Here is a 17,387-nt window from a genome sequence, read left to right on the forward strand (position 1 = left end):
CTCTGCATTGCAGACTCAGTCAACTGTGTCTCAACCTTGGGCCAAAGAGCTCTACCTTTGTTGAACAGTTGGTGTATTGATTAACCCTCCTAACGATCACTAAATCTCAGTCATGGCAAAGATCTTACCTAGACCTTGTCTCATGCTAGCCGATATTCTGAGTGTTCCGTACCTATTGAATCAATAGCAGGTCACTATGATCTTATGAAGGAGAAGCTATTATCCCCTATTTTTCAGTTGAGGGAGCTGAGACACAGAAAGGTTGGTAACTTACCAAAGGTCACACATCCTTAAACGGAAGAGAACCAAGGTGGCTTGGCTCCATAGTCCACACTCTGGATCACTATGATATACTGTGTCTTAAGGCAGGAGCTATCAGGCATGGTGGTTAAGGCTCTGACTTATGGCTGACTATGGATTGAGTCCTGGACCCAGAGGCTTGAAAATCACACTAGGCACATTTGCGTGTGCCCAAAATCCTGAGAGGAGAATGGAGAAGGTATTGAAACATGGCCATTCCCCTAGGGTAGGGGAAACAGGGGATATTTTAGTTTTTCTCTCTCTGTCTCTGTCTCTCTCTCCAGGGAGCACACATGCCCTATGGCAAAAATCTTACCAAAAAAAAAAAATTACAAAGAGGGAAAGCTGTCTAAGCTATGCTGAGCAATCATGTGTCAGAGCCCCTTTCGTTAACTACGCTGGATTCTGTCCTTTCTCCTTCACCATTCAAGAAGCTGCTTCCTCTACAGCTAACTACAGTAATAAAGCCCTTGGCCAGGTACCAGCCAAGCCACCAGCCTTCCCCTGACCTCCATGATCACTGAGTTTGGGGCTGTGACCTAATCTGAATCCGTGAGTCATGACAGGACTTTTTCTGAGACTTCTGGAAGAAAGAAGTCTTCTGTTCTCTCCTGGTTTTGGAGACAGGAAGAAGCTTGGCAAGGAGTTGCTAGCCCTTTTACTGCTCTGAGAAAAGGCTACCTGATGGCAAGTCCATACTTAGAGAAAGCAGAACAAAGAACGGGACTAGGGTGTGTACCAAGGGTCAGCACACAACATCAGGGGGCATTATCGAGAGTACATAGTGTTGGGCTCATGCCATGCAGCGTAAATGAGGTCCCCTGGGGTTGGGCAGGGCAGTATCACCATCACCTGATTTGGTCTTCGAATCCAACCAATCCTGAAGTGTTGAATACCTCCACATGATTTGATTCCATGAGCCAATACATACTTTATTTAAAACCAACATGAGAGGGTTTTCTGCCACTTGAATCATAATGAATCTTAATCAAAACAATTTCTACATGCCTAGTAAAAGCTGAGCCAAAAAGCCCATTAGTTACCAATGCTCTGATGGAACAAATGATGAAAACAAGAACATGACTCAAAGCCCTCACCATGCTAAAAAATAGAGCCAGGAACATGGTTCAAAACTTCTCACCCATTCTCAAGTTTTTACGTTTTGTACAAACGGAGAATAACATAAATAATCCTTCAGAGGTGCTATTAATGGATTCATGTTCATAGTCGAACTTAACACTGGTTAATGTTAAAATGACCTTAAATGCCATTTCGGCAGAGCTGAAGATCATGGCCCAGAGTCTATTAAAGATGACAAAGTCAGCCATGCATCAAAAACTAGCCAGAAGACCTGTATTTTTAAAAAGGGGACTTTAGCCTTACCTCTGTGTTTATCTCTTACAAAGGAAGGTGTTTGTAAATTATTCACATAATTAAAAATTAACTTTTAAAAGTTGGAGGTTTTTTGGGTTTTTTTTGTTGTTGTTGTTGGTTTATTTATTTATTTATTTATTTGAGAGGTTTTTGCTATAGGACGCGTGCACTCGCAAGAGAGACAAGAGAGAAACAGAAAGCAAGAAATCACCCCCCACGGGGGATGGCCATGACGCAATCCCTTCTCCACTCTCCTCTTGGGATCTTGGGCATGTACACACACGTGCCCAGCGTGAGTTTAAGCCACTGGGTCCAGGACTCAAACTGCGGTCACCTACATAGGAGTCCAGCAACATAGCCATTATGCCAACTGCTAGTCCCTAAAAGTTGGAGTTTTAAAAGACAAGTCATATCATTATACTACCTTCCATGAGTGTTTTGATACTTTTCTTATTTAGTAGTGGAATCCATCAGATGAAACCTTATATGAAGTGCCATATTGAATCTACTGTTTTTTGCCTTCTTTGGTAAAGAATCTGAAAATATGATAGCTTGCTTCCTGGTAACCACCTTCTCCTATTCACTCCTAACTGTGGCAGGTACGTGGCCCATGGTTTTGGCCTGGCAACAGGAGCACATACAATAATTTGCTTCCTGAGCTCTCCTGGCTCTTTTTCTCTCCACAATTCTGGACAGACACAGCAGTGGTGTAGTTTTTGAATCACCCTGCTTTTGGTAAAACCAGAAAACTATGGGTAACATCTTCAACAGAGCCAGATGACAAGGTATCCATGAACACCAAAGTGTAAGACCATGATGACAACTACGACCAACGCTATATAAGATGTGCAGAATATTCATATTTATGCAGGAGAGAGTATAGAGAAGACATAAGGCATCTAATGGGGCATTGTGGACCAAACTGAGCATAGCAACTGAAGTGGGAAGGTTTTGCCAGCTCCAGTATAGGGGATGAGTACAAGTTGTTTCAGATGACCCAAAACTTCTCACCCATTCTCAAGTTTTTACGTTTTGTACAAACGGAGAATAACATAAATAATCCTTCAGAGGTGCTATTAATGGATTCATGTTCATAGTCGAACTTAACACTGGTTAATGTTAAAATGACCTTAAATGCCATTTCGGCAGAGCTGAAGATCATGGCCCAGAGTCTATTAAAGATGACAAAGTCAGCCATGCATCAAAAACTAGCCAGAAGACCTGTATTTTTAAAAAGGGGACTTTAGCCTTACCTCTGTGTTTATCTCTTACAAAGGAAGGTGTTTGTAAATTATTCACATAATTAAAAATTAACTTTTAAAAGTTGGAGGTTTTTTGGGTTTTTTTTGTTGTTGTTGTTGGTTTATTTATTTATTTATTTATTTGAGAGGTTTTTGCTATAGGACGCGTGCACTCGCAAGAGAGACAAGAGAGAAACAGAAAGCAAGAAATCACCCCCCACGGGGGATGGCCATGACGCAATCCCTTCTCCACTCTCCTCTTGGGATCTTGGGCATGTACACACACGTGCCCAGCGTGAGTTTAAGCCACTGGGTCCAGGACTCAAACTGCGGTCACCTACATAGGAGTCCAGCAACATAGCCATTATGCCAACTGCTAGTCCCTAAAAGTTGGAGTTTTAAAAGACAAGTCATATCATTATACTACCTTCCATGAGTGTTTTGATACTTTTCTTATTTAGTAGTGGAATCCATCAGATGAAACCTTATATGAAGTGCCATATTGAATCTACTGTTTTTTGCCTTCTTTGGTAAAGAATCTGAAAATATGATAGCTTGCTTCCTGGTAACCACCTTCTCCTATTCACTCCTAACTGTGGCAGGTACGTGGCCCATGGTTTTGGCCTGGCAACAGGAGCACATACAATAATTTGCTTCCTGAGCTCTCCTGGCTCTTTTTCTCTCCACAATTCTGGACAGACACAGCAGTGGTGTAGTTTTTGAATCACCCTGCTTTTGGTAAAACCAGAAAACTATGGGTAACATCTTCAACAGAGCCAGATGACAAGGTATCCATGAACACCAAAGTGTAAGACCATGATGACAACTACGACCAACGCTATATAAGATGTGCAGAATATTCATATTTATGCAGGAGAGAGTATAGAGAAGACATAAGGCATCTAATGGGGCATTGTGGACCAAACTGAGCATAGCAACTGAAGTGGGAAGGTTTTGCCAGCTCCAGTATAGGGGATGAGTACAAGTTGTTTCAGATGACCTCTAAAGTAGTTGGAGCAGTCTCAGCAACAAAAACTTTTTAAAGTCTTTATTTTGTCTTTATTTATTTATTTATTTATTTAAATTTGACCAGAGAGAGGAAAAGGGGGAAAGTAAGAATGTAAGCCACCAGATCTGGGATTCAAACTCAGTCATGTAGGAGTCCAGCACCTTAACCACCACACCACCTGCCAGCTCTGGCAATAAAGATTCTTAAATGTGATAATTAGATAAATCAAAAAAAGGATAATTAAAACATTTATTTCAGAAATGAAACTAAATAAGAAAATAAGACAGAATAAAAGAATAAATATTGGGGCCAGCAGGTAGTATGGTGGTTGGGGCATTCAAACCATAGTTTGAAACCAGACCTGGTAGCTTGCTTTTTCACTTTCTCTCTCTTTCTCCCTGTCTCTCTCTGATGAGTACACATGCCCAAAATTTTTAAAATAATAATAATAAATTAAATAAATAATTCTTTAAAAAAGAGAGAGAAAATAAATACTTTGATATTGCTTTATAAGAATAGACAATGAGGGGGCTGGCAGATGGTGAGGTGGCTAAAGGTGCTGGATTCCCACATGGCCAACTACAGTTTGAGTCCTGAACCTGGTGGCTTGCTTTCTCACTTTCTCTCTCTCTCTCCCTATTTGGTCAAATTCAAATTTAAAAAAAAAAAATGTATTATTAAATAAAATCTTTAAAAAACAAAAAAGAATAGACAATGGGGCCAACAGGTGGCATGGTGGTTAAGGGCAGTGGATTCCCACATGGCCGACTGCAGTTCAAGTCCCAGACCTGATGGCTTGCTTTCTCACTTTCCCTTTCTCTCTGTCCCTCTCTAGTAAAATTAAAATAAATAAATAAGTAAAGTTATATAAAATAATTATTAAAAAATCCTGAATATCAAAGTTAAAAAAAAAAGAATAGAAAATGACCCAGGACCAGCAAATGGCCCAATGGTTACATTGCTGGATGCCCATGGATGAGAGACCTGGACCTGGCAGCTTAAAACTCACACCAGGCACATATGTGTGCATACCTAAGATCCCAAGAAAAGAATGGAGAGGGGATTGAGGCTTGGCCATCCCCCCAGGGGGTGATTTCTCGCTTTCTGTCTTTATCTTTCTGTCTCTCTGGCAAGTGCATGCACCCTACAGCAAAAATCTCTCTGAAAAATAGAAATAAATAGAAAATGGCTGAAAAAAGTTTTTTTGTTTTGTTTAATTCGGTGTTGTTCTGCCAGAGTATGTGTGCTCACCAAAGAGAGACACAGAAAGAAAGAGGGGGAAAGCACCCCCTAATGTGGCATGGTCACACCATAATCTCATCTCCTCCACTTCTCCATCCTGTTGAGATTTGGGGCACACATGCACATTTGCCTGGTACATTTTTCAAACCACTGAGTCCATGATTTAAACTGCATAGCTGGCCATGTGGGATCCAGTTCCCTTAACCACCAGGCCATGGGCCAGTCCAGTCCAAAAAAAGCTTTCAAACTGAAAATAAATAAACAAAAAGAGGTACAGACCACAGCCTGGTGGATCAGGCAGCTGGATCCCACATGGCTGACCATGTGATTTGAGTCCTGGACCTTGCAGCTTGAAAAATGCACCAGGCATGTGTGTGTATGTGCTCAAAATCCTAACAGGATGGAAAAATGTAGGAGAAGGGATTGCGGAATGACCATGGTCTATTGGGGGTGCTTTTTCACTTTCTCTCTGTCTCTCTAACTCTAGCAAGTGTACATGCTCTCTGGAAAATTTTTAAAAAGAAAGAAAAAAGTAAAAGCATGCAAGAGAAAGTGACAAATATTGAAAGATCCAGCATATAATAGGAATAACTGAAAAGAAAATAAAGTCAAGGGGACAGCATGTCAAATACCAAAAACTATATTCAAAAAAACTTTCTAGGACCAGCAGGTTATGTGATGGATAAGGTGCTGGATCCCACATGGCCGACTCCATGCTTTGAGTCCCAGACCCAGGGGTTTGAAAAACACATCGGCCACATGTGTGTACACTCCCAAAATCTTGAGAGAAGAATGGAGGGGAAAAGATTGGCATGGCCGTCCTCTCTAGGGGTTGGTTGATTTCTCACTTTCCCTCTCTCTTTGTCTCTGTCTCTTCAGCAGGCACATGTGTCCTATGGCAAAAAATCTATTGACAAGCTTTCTAAGTTAGGAATTGAAACTATATATTGAAAAAGTACATCTTGAACCTAAAATTATTGACCTGGAATGACCAACACCAGATATGTTCTAATAAATCCCTGGACTTTAACGTAAAAACATGGGCTTAGCTGTGGTACATATGTTAGGGCACTGCTACACAACACTGGAGCCAGATGGGAGGCCCCATGTTCAGATCCAGGCTGATTTGATCACCAGGCATGCTTGTGATCCTGCATGGCTAGAAGGTTGTGGTAAGGGTGGTGGTGGTGTGGCCTGGTGATACCCTGTCAGGGGTATTTTTCTCTCTCAATAAATAAATAATAAATCAGCTTTAAAATAATGATAAAAATAGTCCCAGCCTCTGTGGCACAGAGTCAGTAGTGTACCAGACTGTAGAGCGGGAAGCCACATGCCAACTGTGGCTCGAATTCTTGGCCAGGTCAACCCAAAACACACTGGGCATATGTGTGCATGCCCAGGATGCTGGTGAGCTGGAGGACTGGAGGACAGAGGGAAGGGGGGATTGCAGTGCGACCAGGCCCTGTGGAGGGTGCTTCTCTCTCTCTCTCTCTCTCTCTCTCTCTCTTTCTCATGCTTGCACACACACTCATTGTGAAAAGTAACAACAAATAGTAATGATAATAATAATGATAAAGTACAAGAGTAAAATTCCTCTTTGCATTTAGGCATAAAGGCCAAGAAAACTACAATAAAATATATCTAGGCCTCAAAACCATTTTGTAAGCTTCTCTAGAGGAACAGTTCTGTGGCTTTATGAAGAAAATATCTGGGAAAACTGCACAAGTAAACCATTTGGAAATATTGACTTGAGCCATTGCTTAATGTTCTGCCTCTGTGTTAGGGCACTCAGTAGTTGAAGTCACTGAATTTACTGCTAAGTGTTCTTTTTCCACTAGTCCCTTGGGCTGCTTCCGAAATCACTCACAAAAGTCCTCCATGCCAGAAATAAAAGCTAAAGAGTCTTCATATTGCCGTAAGACCAGGAAACAAGAAATCAGGCAATCTGGAACAACAAACACACTCTAAATGACAGAGGTTTCATTTGCTCATGAAGCTTACACAATTGCTCTTTCTCCTTCATTCTTCTAGTCCTTTCCTAGTTCTACGTAGAGTTAAGTGAATGGGCTTTTAAGAACAAAATGGGCCTGTCTTTTCTCTGAAATGTTATCACCATAATACTAACTTGTAAATACCACTTTTCTGAAATGTCTTTATCCAGCTTCAATCTCCATGAATTACCTAAGTGTTGAATGTGCCAATTGTTCATCTATAGCGTAGCTTAATATCCCAAGTTTATCTTTAACCCATTTTGCATGTCGTGTTGAAAGCTTACTGATACATGTATCCTGACTATTAACTCACCTCAACTAATATTTACTTGTTAGAGAGACAAGGATTTGCTTTGGAGCCAAATGGGATCTCAGTAAAATCTCCCTAACTTCACCTTAAACTTGAGCCTGACTCTTTTTTTTCTTCAGGTTTTTGCCATAAGGTGCGTGTGCTCACCAGAGAGAGAGACAGAGAGACGGGAAAGAGAAATCACCCCCTAGGGAGAATAGCCACACTGCAGTCCCTTCTCCTCCATTCTCCTCCTGGGATTTTGGGCACACATTCACATGCACCTAGCATGATTTTCAAGCCACCTGGCCAGGACTGAAATCACTGACCATATGGATGTGGGAATTCAGCACCTTAACTACTATGTCACGGGATGGCCCAAGGCTCACTTTTTTTTTTTTTAACTAGGTAGTTATTTAACTGTATTTATTATTATTATTATTATTATTAATTTGCTATCGTCATGTGTGCTCACCAGAGACAGATGCACACAAAAAGAGACAAAGAAAGGAAAACTGAGAAGGCAAGCCACCATGTCCGGGACTCGAATTGTGGTCAGCCATGTGGGAAGTCCAGCACCTTAACCACCATGCCACTTACTAACCCCACCAAGCCTAACTTTTTTTAAAATAGATTTTTGCTATAGGGCACATGAGCTCACCAGAGAGATAGAGAGAAATAGAAGGACAGAAAGTGAAAAATCATCCCCCCCGGGTGATGGTCACACTCCATTCTCCTCTCAGGATTTTTGAGCAAACACACACACACACACACACACACACGCACGCACGCGCGCGCACCCAGTGTGACTTTCAAGCCACTAGGTTCAGGACTCAAACTGCATTTGACCATATGAGAGTCCAGCGCCTTAACCAATATGCCACCTGCTGGCCCCGCCAAGCTTGACTTTTTTTTTTTTTTTTTTTTTTTTTTATTTTTTCTGTTTTATGTGGTTTTTGGACTCGCTGGAGAGAGAAAGAGAGACAGAACTGATAAATCACCCCTCTGGGGGATGGCAATACCACAGTCCCTTCTCCTCCATTCTCCTCTTGGGATCTGGAGCATCCCTGCACACACACCAGCATGAGTTTTAAGCCACCAGGTCTGGGACTCAAACTGCAGTTGACTATGTGGGAGTCCAGCTATATAACCATTACATCATCTGCTGGTCCCCAAGCCTGACTTCTAAAAAACTGAGGTCCTCATTTAGAAACATGAAGAGCAAAGATGGAAGCTAATATTTGACAAAGAGAAAGGTAGAGATCCCAAACAAATACTTCTAACAACGCCAGAAGCAGGTCAGTAGCTATCTCTCTGAAACAAGGCCTTAAACATCTAAGATTTACTGCTCTCATTTTTAAATTTTCTTGCATTATATAAGAAATCCTGGGACCAGCAGTTAGTGTAATGGCTATGTCGCTGGACTCCCATGTAGTTGACCACGGTTTGCATCTCGGACCCGGTGGCTTAAAACTCACGCCAGGCGCATGTGCGTGCGTGCCCAAGATCCCGAGAGGAGAATGGAGGAGAAGGGATTGCGGTGTGGCCATCCTCCCTGGGGGGTGATTTCTCGCTTTCTGTCTCTCTGTCTCTCTCTGTCTGTCTGGTGAGCACACGCGCCCTATAGCAAAAACCTCTCCAAAAAAAAAAAAGAAATCTTTGTTCATTATTTTTCCCTGTGGTGATATGAGGAGGTCTTCAAAACACTCATGGAGAAGCTGGCAGGATGCGTGGTGGTTAAGGTGCTGGACTCCCACATGGCTGACTGTGGTTCGAGTCCTGGACCTAGCTGCTTGTTTTCTCACCTTCTCTCTCTCTCTCTCATTCTGTTCCACTCTAGTCAAATTAAATAAATAAATAAGTAAGTAAATAAATAAATAAATAAAGTTAAATAAAAATAATTTTTAATAAAAAGAAATCAGTAGTTTGTAAATGGATATTTTTTTTTGGGGGGGAGAGGTTTTCGCTATAGGGTGTGCGCACTCGCCAGACAGAGAGAGAGAGAGACAGAGAGACAGCGAGAAATCACCCCCCAGGGGGGATGGCCACACCACAATCCCTTCTCCTCCATTCTCCTTTCGGGATCTTGGGCACACACGCACACGTGCCCGGCGGGAGTTTTAAGCCACCCGATCTGGGACACGAACCGCAGTCGACTATGTGGGAGTCCAGCGACATAGCAATTACACTAACTGCTGGTCCCCTAAATGGATAACTTTTAAAAAAAGGAATAAAATGCCTATGACAGCAGATCATCTCTGCTTCAGTTTGTTAGGAAAAAATTAGTCTTGTTTGTGCCCTGATTGAGGACTAACAATTAACAGCAGAAACAATACCTGACCCCACAGACACTTCAATTGCTTCCACTTACACAATTGTGACTAAAAATTTCAAGTCGAGCAAGTTATCTGCTTGATAAGTGCCAAAAGTGTCACACCTAGATCAGCTGCAGGTGAGAGTAGAGCTTTCAATGGCTCTACTCAAAACAAAATGTTTTGTTTTGTTTTAGGTTTTTGGTGTAGGCAGGTGCACTCACAGGAGAGAGACAGTCAGAGACAGAGTGAAGGAAAGTGAGAAATCACCTACCATGGGGGATGGCCATGGCACAATCCCTTCTCCCATATTCTCTTGAGATTTTGGGCATGCACACACATGCACATGCAATCGGCATGAGTTTCAAGCCACCAAATCAGGGACTCAAACCAGTTGGCTATGTGAGAGTCCAGCACCTTAACCATCATGCCACCTATGGGCCCCTCAATGGAGACTTTTTTTAAAAAAGAATTATTTTATTATTATTATTTAATTTGACCAAGTGAGATGAGAGAGAGTGGGAAAATGAGAAAGCAAGCCACCAGGCCCAGGATTCAGACCACAATCGGCAATGTGGGAGTCCAGTGCTTTAACCACTACACTACCTGCTGGCCCCTCGATGGAGATTTTATTATATTATTTTTTAAATAATTATTTAATTTTATTTATTCATTTATTTAATTTGATCAGAGAGAGACACAAAGAGAGAGAGGGAAAATGAAAAAGCAAGCCACCAGGTCCTAGATTCAAAGTATGGTTAGCCATGTGGGAGTGTCCAGTGCCTTAACTACCACGCCACCTGCTGGCCCCCATCAATGGAGATTATAAACAAGTGGGATCAAGATCCTGAAGCATTTCTTCACCTTCCTTCCTTCTTTCCTTCTTTCCTTCTTTCCTTCCTTCCTTCCTTCCTTCCTTCCTTCCTTCCTTTCCTCCCTCCCTCCCTCCTTCCTCTCTCTCTCTCTCTCTCTCTCTCTCTCTCTCTCCCCCTTTTGTCCTTTCTCTTTCTTTTCCTTCTATTTCCCAGGTGGTGCATGTGCTTGCTAGAAAGAGACACAGAGAAAGAGGGAAACTGAGAAGGACTATGGGACCAGTCCTGCCACAATCCCTTCTCTTCCATTTTTCACTTCTTGCGAGATTTTGGGCATGCATGTATACAGGTCTGGGATCCCAACCTTGCAGTCAGCCATGTGGGATCCAGCCACCTTAACCATCATGCCACTGAGTGACCCTCTATTTTTAGTTAAAATTTTTATCATTATTTTAAAATTTTATTGTTTCTTAAAATTATGAAAATACATTAAGGAAAATGAAAAATTAGTCACCAACCATTCCATCACTCAGCAACAATGACCATTAACAATAGAATGCTGAAGGTCCAGTGGTGGCACAGCAGTACCAACTGGATCTGCTGGGAAAAGTCCTGGGTACGTGTCTTGGGACCTCTCTGGCATGCCAACTGAGAATGGAGGTAGATAGTGGCAGGATAGGCCCTGCTGGGGCTGCCTGTCTCTCTCATAAAATAAAAATAAATAGACAAGAACCAAAAAAAGTAAAAATATAGTGTTGAGGCTAACCTGTGGCCTGATGGTTACATGAGCTGGGTCCTACATGGCCAACTACGTGGTTCTAGTCCCAAGCTCAGTGACTTGAGAAACTCATTGGACTTCGTGGTTAAGATGGCTGGATCCAGACCAGCAGATAGTGTAATGGTTAGTCACTGGACTCCCACATAGTTGACCACGGTTTGAGTCCCAGGCCCAGAGGCTTAAAACTCATACCAGGAACATGTGTGTTCATGCCCAAAATCCCAAGAGAAGAATGGAGAAGAAGGGATTGAGGCATGGTCATACCCCTGGAGGGTGATTTCTCATTTTCTGTCACTCTGTCTCTGTCTCTTTGGCAAATATATGCACCCTATAGCAAAAATCTCTCTTTAAGGAAAGAAAAAGATGGGGACCAGTAGGTGGCATAGTGGTTAAGACATTGCACACTACTACATGGCTGACCATGGTTAGAGTCCTGCACCTGGTGGCGTGCTTTCTCACTTTCTCTCTATCTAAATCTCTCTCTCTCAGTGTCTCTCTCTGGTCAAATTAAAAATAAATGAATGAGTAAATAAATAATTAAATAAGTAACTCTTAAAAAAAAAAAAGAAAGAAAAAAGAAAAAAAAATCACATTGGGTGCATGTGTGTACATGCCCAAAATCCCAAGAGGAGAATGGAGAAGAAGGGATGGTGGTATGCCTATCCCCTGGGGTGCAGAGGATTTCTCACTTTCCCTCTCTATGTCTCTCTCTTTTGAGTATAGGCACCCTATGGCAAAAAACCTAAGAATAACCTCTAATCCTCTCAGCAACCTACTTTGGGGCAGGTACTGTTGTTATTCTCTCTGACAGGTGACGAAACTCTGAAATCAGGTAGAAACTCTGAAATCACTTTCTCTCTCTGTCTCTCTCTGATAAGTACACATGTTCTATAGCAAATGGAAAAAAAATGAAAGGGTCACTGAAGCACCCAGTCTGAGCATGATTTGGCATTCTGGGAGGTTATCCATCTCTCTTGCAGCCCATCAGTGCCCATCTGCTCTTCTCGGAAACTGCTCTCATTTTCTGTTCTGTTCTGCGGTTTATTTATGAACAGCCTTCACCACCTCCAAGGCCTGCACTCTTTGGGGCTGTCCTTACCACACTTACCACACACCACCCATGTCCTGCTGGATTGTAAACACCTCATGAACAGGGACCTTGTAGAATCTATGTCCTCCTTAATTCCACAAAAATGTAGTGAGAACCTGCGTGCCAGGTATCCTGCTAGGCACTGAGGTTGCAGAAGAGCCGGCCCATTCTTCCCACTACCCAATTCATCCTCCTGCACCTTCCCTTGCTCCCCTTCAACCCATCCTCTATGCAGAAGAATTTAAAACATAAATCTGATTGCGTCATTTCCCTACTTTAAGCCTTCCAGAGGCCTCTATTCATTCTTAGAATGAAGAACAAAACTCTTTCATTCAGGACCTGGCCGGCCAGTGCGACACCGCGCTCCCCTCTGTGACTCCTGATTTCCAGCCCCGTCTCCCTCACTGTTTGTCTTATATTCACACTGGCTTTCTTGGAATTCCTCAGACCCCTAGGCCTTCCCCAGCCCTTGACCTGGAGTACGAGGTGCTTGATGGAAGTTAGGAATCAAAAGTTGCAAGAAGGAGAATTAAGCAAAGGAAGAAAACTGTGATGTAGGCCTGACCAAGACTGGGCTGACTTGCTGGGGAAGCCCTGGAGCATAGGAAGTGATTGGCTTTTTATGCTCTGACTTGCTCAGTCTTGATTGTGTACTTCTCCAGTTAGGACAGGACTGTGACCTCAGGCAAGACACATCTCTTTGTCCCCCCACAGAACCAGTAAGCCACTGACCTTTATCATCCTTCCAGGCCTCAGGGCAGCTCATTGACCATTTCATGGGGGAAACCTTTGTTCAGACCTCTGAGTTCTCATAAAACCCCACCCTCTTTCTCCCCAGTAGTTATCACCACCTGTGATTATCTGATTGATTTCTGCCTTCCCTAAGAAACTGTACATTTCATGTAGGCAGGGACAATCTGTTTGACTGTAGCTCTAGAACTTAGCCCAGTGCCTGGTAGGTATCTAATAAAAACTTGAATTAGAAATGAAGATGGGGGGAGGGTCAGTGGTTGGCACAGTGGTTAAGGTGCTGGACTCTCACATGGCTGACCGTGGTTTGACTCCCAGACCCAGCAGCTTGAAACTCACACCAGGTGCCCAAAATCTCAAGAGGAGAATGGAAGAGAAGAGACTGCAGCATGGTCATCTGCCCCGGTGGGTGATTTCTCACTTTCTCTCTCTCTCTCTGTTTCTCCGAGGAGCACAGAATTTCTCCCTATAGCAAGAATTTGTTTCTTAAAAAAAAAGCAATGAAGATGTGTACCTTGCAAACATACAACTCTCCCAACTGTGTGTGTAGATAAGAGCTTGCTGTGTATCTGAAGCTCTCATCCAGTTCACAGAGAGGGCATTAGAAATCATTTCAACTGGGTTTGATATTTAATATTTAGGAATCTCCTTATACCCTACCCCCAACTGGTCTACACAGCAAAATAAAACCAGAGTTCATGCTGTTACCACCATCGTCATTCCAACAACTGTCCAAAAGCCTTTTAAGGGCATACTGCATTGCAAGGGGCAGTTTACATTTCAAAACCCAGATGACAACACAAGACTGATCCCTGCATGTGTGGGCCATAGCACTGGGTTAGCACTGCTTGTGTGAGCAATAGCACTCACAATTCCTGTTCTTCACTTAATTGTGCAGCCTGATCAAGTGACTTAACTTCTGAGTGAGTTTTATTTGTAAGGTAGGAATAATATTGCCTGAAAGAAAGTGCTTTGTAAATAGTGAAGTGTGGTTTACGAGAAGGGCAGGGAGCTTTCTTCTCACACAATCCCAGAGACAGGTTGGCAAAGGACATATCAGGAACACCAACTATTTGTTTTTTACAATGATGACATGGGAGCCCACGTAAGTGAGCTGCAAGCTGGGTGTTGTTTTTGCCAGGTGTGCGAACGGATTTGTGCCTACCTCTCTAAGTCCTCCTTCCCAACCAATCAGGGGCAGAGACTGCAGGAAGAACATAGCGCACCGACCCCATGGTTAGACAGTGAGGGATTGCGTTTACATCATATACAGGTCAAGGTTAAGCATATTTTATAGGTGAATGGGTTGTTTGCATGTCTCCCCACAGAGTGGGTGATAACACTGAAGGCAGTGGAGTACTCAGTGGAGCTAAGCCTATTGTGGAAGAAGCTTTGTTTGTTTTCTTGTTTGCTATAGGGTGCTTGCACTCTCCAGAGAGAGAGAGAGAGAGAAAGAGAGAGAAATCATCCCCCAACGGAGATGGCCACAATCCCTTCTCCTTTACTCTCCTCTCAGGGTTTCAGCATGCATGCACATGTGCCCAGTGTGATTTTCAAGTCACTGGATCTGGGACTTGAACTGTGGAGTTGGCCATGTGGGATCCAGCTGCCTTAACATCCACACCATCTGTTGGCCCCATGTGAGAGAATCTTTTACCTGGAGACTAACTACCTAACCACTGGACAAAAACTGGGGAAAGGAGAGAATATAGATGGAGGTGCTGTGGGGTGAAATAAGTAGATGAGAAGTCCAAATAACTTTTCAGGGCCATTGGTGAGGCAAACCAATTTGCTAACATAGAAGTGCTCAGAAAGGCTCAGCCCATGTTAGCATGTACTTGAAGAGGCTGAGGCCACCTGAGAATGTTCCTGGTCTGTGTCCAGAGACCTCCCTTTGTATGTTGGACACATGCATGCTTGTTATCCAGAGCTGGGTGGGAGTGGATTGTGGTATTAAGATCCTGCTGGGGTGCTGTCTCCCTCTTTGTGGGAGTACACTCATGTTAGAAAGCAATTAAAAACAAAAACAAAAAAACAGCTGTAGTCCCAACTACTCTAAAGGCTGAGGCAGGAGGAGTGAGACCCTATCTAAATTAAAACAAAGAAAACAAAACAAAAAACAACTCAGAGGTATCTTTGACTTCTGTTGTTCTCCCCACCCCATTAATATATTTATTTACTCAAAGTATCAATATCTTGACAAGGGTGAACATGCTCAAGGTATCAATATCTTGACAAGGGTGAATGCTAACAACACAGATTAGCCAAACTTCAGCCTTTACAAAATTACCTTGTTGAACTTTCTCCATGGCCCCATAAGATAGGTATTGTTTTCCTCATTTTACATATGGGGAAACTAGACTTAGGAAGGCTAATAATGGGGCCAGCGGGTAGCATGGTGATTGGGGCACTGGACTCCCACATGATTGACCACAGTTCAAGCCCTGGACCTGGCGGCTTGCTTTCTTACTCTCTAGTGAATTTAAAATAATAATTTTTTTAAAAGAAAGACTAATGACATGCTCAAAGTCACACAAGTAGCAAGTGGCTATACACAACTATATTAGAACCCAGATCTCCTGCTACCTTCTCCTTTCCACTGCTGTTTATTAATTACCTTCTGCCCTCAACTTTCACAAATCCTAACTTGTGTGTTCATGAGGTGTGGGAACTATGGGCTGTTTCTGTGGCTGAAAACACCTAGACTCGAGTTTCCAAGATGGGAGCTTAATCCAATTTATTTTGTAGATGGAGAATCTGAGGCCAGCAAAGAGGAATGATTCTTCTCCTCCACTCAGTAGGTTTTGGGGTCTCAATTAGACCCGTGTGTTCTGTTCTAATTCTTTCTACCAACCCACACCACCTCCTAGTCTTACCCTGCACTTGCTCTGGGTGAACCAGAAAGCCTTTTGCCTGGAAGATACCTTTGCCAAAAATAACAGTTATTCTGTGCTGAGCATTCATCTTTCAACAAATATTTACAAACTGCCTACTATGGGCCCCGAACTATCAAGAGAATCAATGAACAAGAAAAACACTGTCCTGCCCTTCTAGAGTTTACATAGTTAATGGGAGGTGGTAGACCATGACTCAGTAAAAAGTATCTAAACAAGATCATTTCAGTGCTATGAAGGACATAAAACGGGAGTAATAAAGGGGGGTGGGAGAGCGCTTCAGAAGAACTGAACAGGAAAAGCCTGACCACCTAGTATATGGTCCTCTAATTCTCATAAGGGCACCTGGTAGACGGTCTTTTAATTCCCACAGCAACCCTTGAAGGCTGTGGACAGATCGTTTTGCTGACAAGGAACCTGACGTTCAGGAGGGGTCAGAGTGGCAGAGGTAAGTCGCAGACTCTTAACCCCCACTTTCTACCAGTCGCGCTGAGCTGCACCGTCAAGCCGTGGATGATGAAACTCCGGGCGAAGCCTGCACCATCTCGTAGCCTGTGTCCTTGCAGGTGTTGGGAAGAGGGTGGAGGAGGGCGGAACGCACCTCCAGGAGAAAGCGGCAAATAGCTCTAAACTAGCGGAAGGGGCAGCAGAGGACGGCCCCTGCCCCGCCCGCGTCCAGCCTTCGTTCGGCCCCAGTCTGGCCCCCGTCTGGCCCCCTCCCAGCTCTCCGTACCCTCTCGGTGGACAAAGAGCCCGCCCAGCCTCTGGCACAGCCAGACAACCCCTCCCGCCTCCAGCCCGGCCCCCGTCCAAGCCAGCGCACTGCACTATGGGACTTGTAGTTCATCAACCTCCTTGCAGGGGCACTGGAACGGCCAGCAAAACTACAAGGCCCAGGAACCAGCGCGCAGGCCCGGGGCGGGCTCGCTGCCAGTGGGTGTGCGAGCGCAGGGGCCCGGGTGGTGCGGGCGCCCGGCGCGGGGATGCGGCTGTGGGCGCTGGATCTCGGGAGCATTTCCAGGAGCGCGCTCTAGCCCGGCGCGGCGAGGGCCAGCCAGGCGGCGACAGGCACGTTGCATGCAGGCATTGGGCGCAGCCTTTGCAAAACCCGCGGCGCAGCGCTTTAGCGCTGCAGTGGCGCGGTGGAGGGTCCCAGTCGCCGGGGGATGGGCTCCCAGCCCCAGAGACAGGCTGGCACCGCTGGCTGAAGAGCTCTTGACTGGGCTAGTGGTGGGGACGGGTGCCCGCTTTGGGCAGCGCACGACGTGTTTTCTCTCTTTTTGTACCAAGATTTCTCTCGGCAGG

General features: G+C 44.0%; 1 protein-coding gene across 1 annotated transcript in view; it reads right to left on the reverse strand.

Moving 5' to 3' along the window:
* Window positions 1–1,628, reverse strand: part of CUNH16orf87 (chromosome unknown C16orf87 homolog) — a 75,521-nt gene extending 73,893 nt beyond the window's left edge. The window contains exon 1 of the mRNA XM_006170467.3: window positions 1,442–1,628. Within this exon, the coding sequence (XP_006170529.1) occupies window positions 1,442–1,628 (187 nt within the window). The remainder of the gene's footprint in view (window positions 1–1,441) is intronic.
* Between the last annotated feature and the right edge of the window lie 15,759 nt (window positions 1,629–17,387).

The sequence above is a fragment of the Tupaia chinensis genome, unplaced genomic scaffold (genome assembly GCF_000334495.1).
Source record: "Tupaia chinensis unplaced genomic scaffold, TupChi_1.0 Scaffold148557_1, whole genome shotgun sequence".
Taxonomy (NCBI): Eukaryota; Metazoa; Chordata; class Mammalia; order Scandentia; family Tupaiidae; genus Tupaia; species Tupaia belangeri.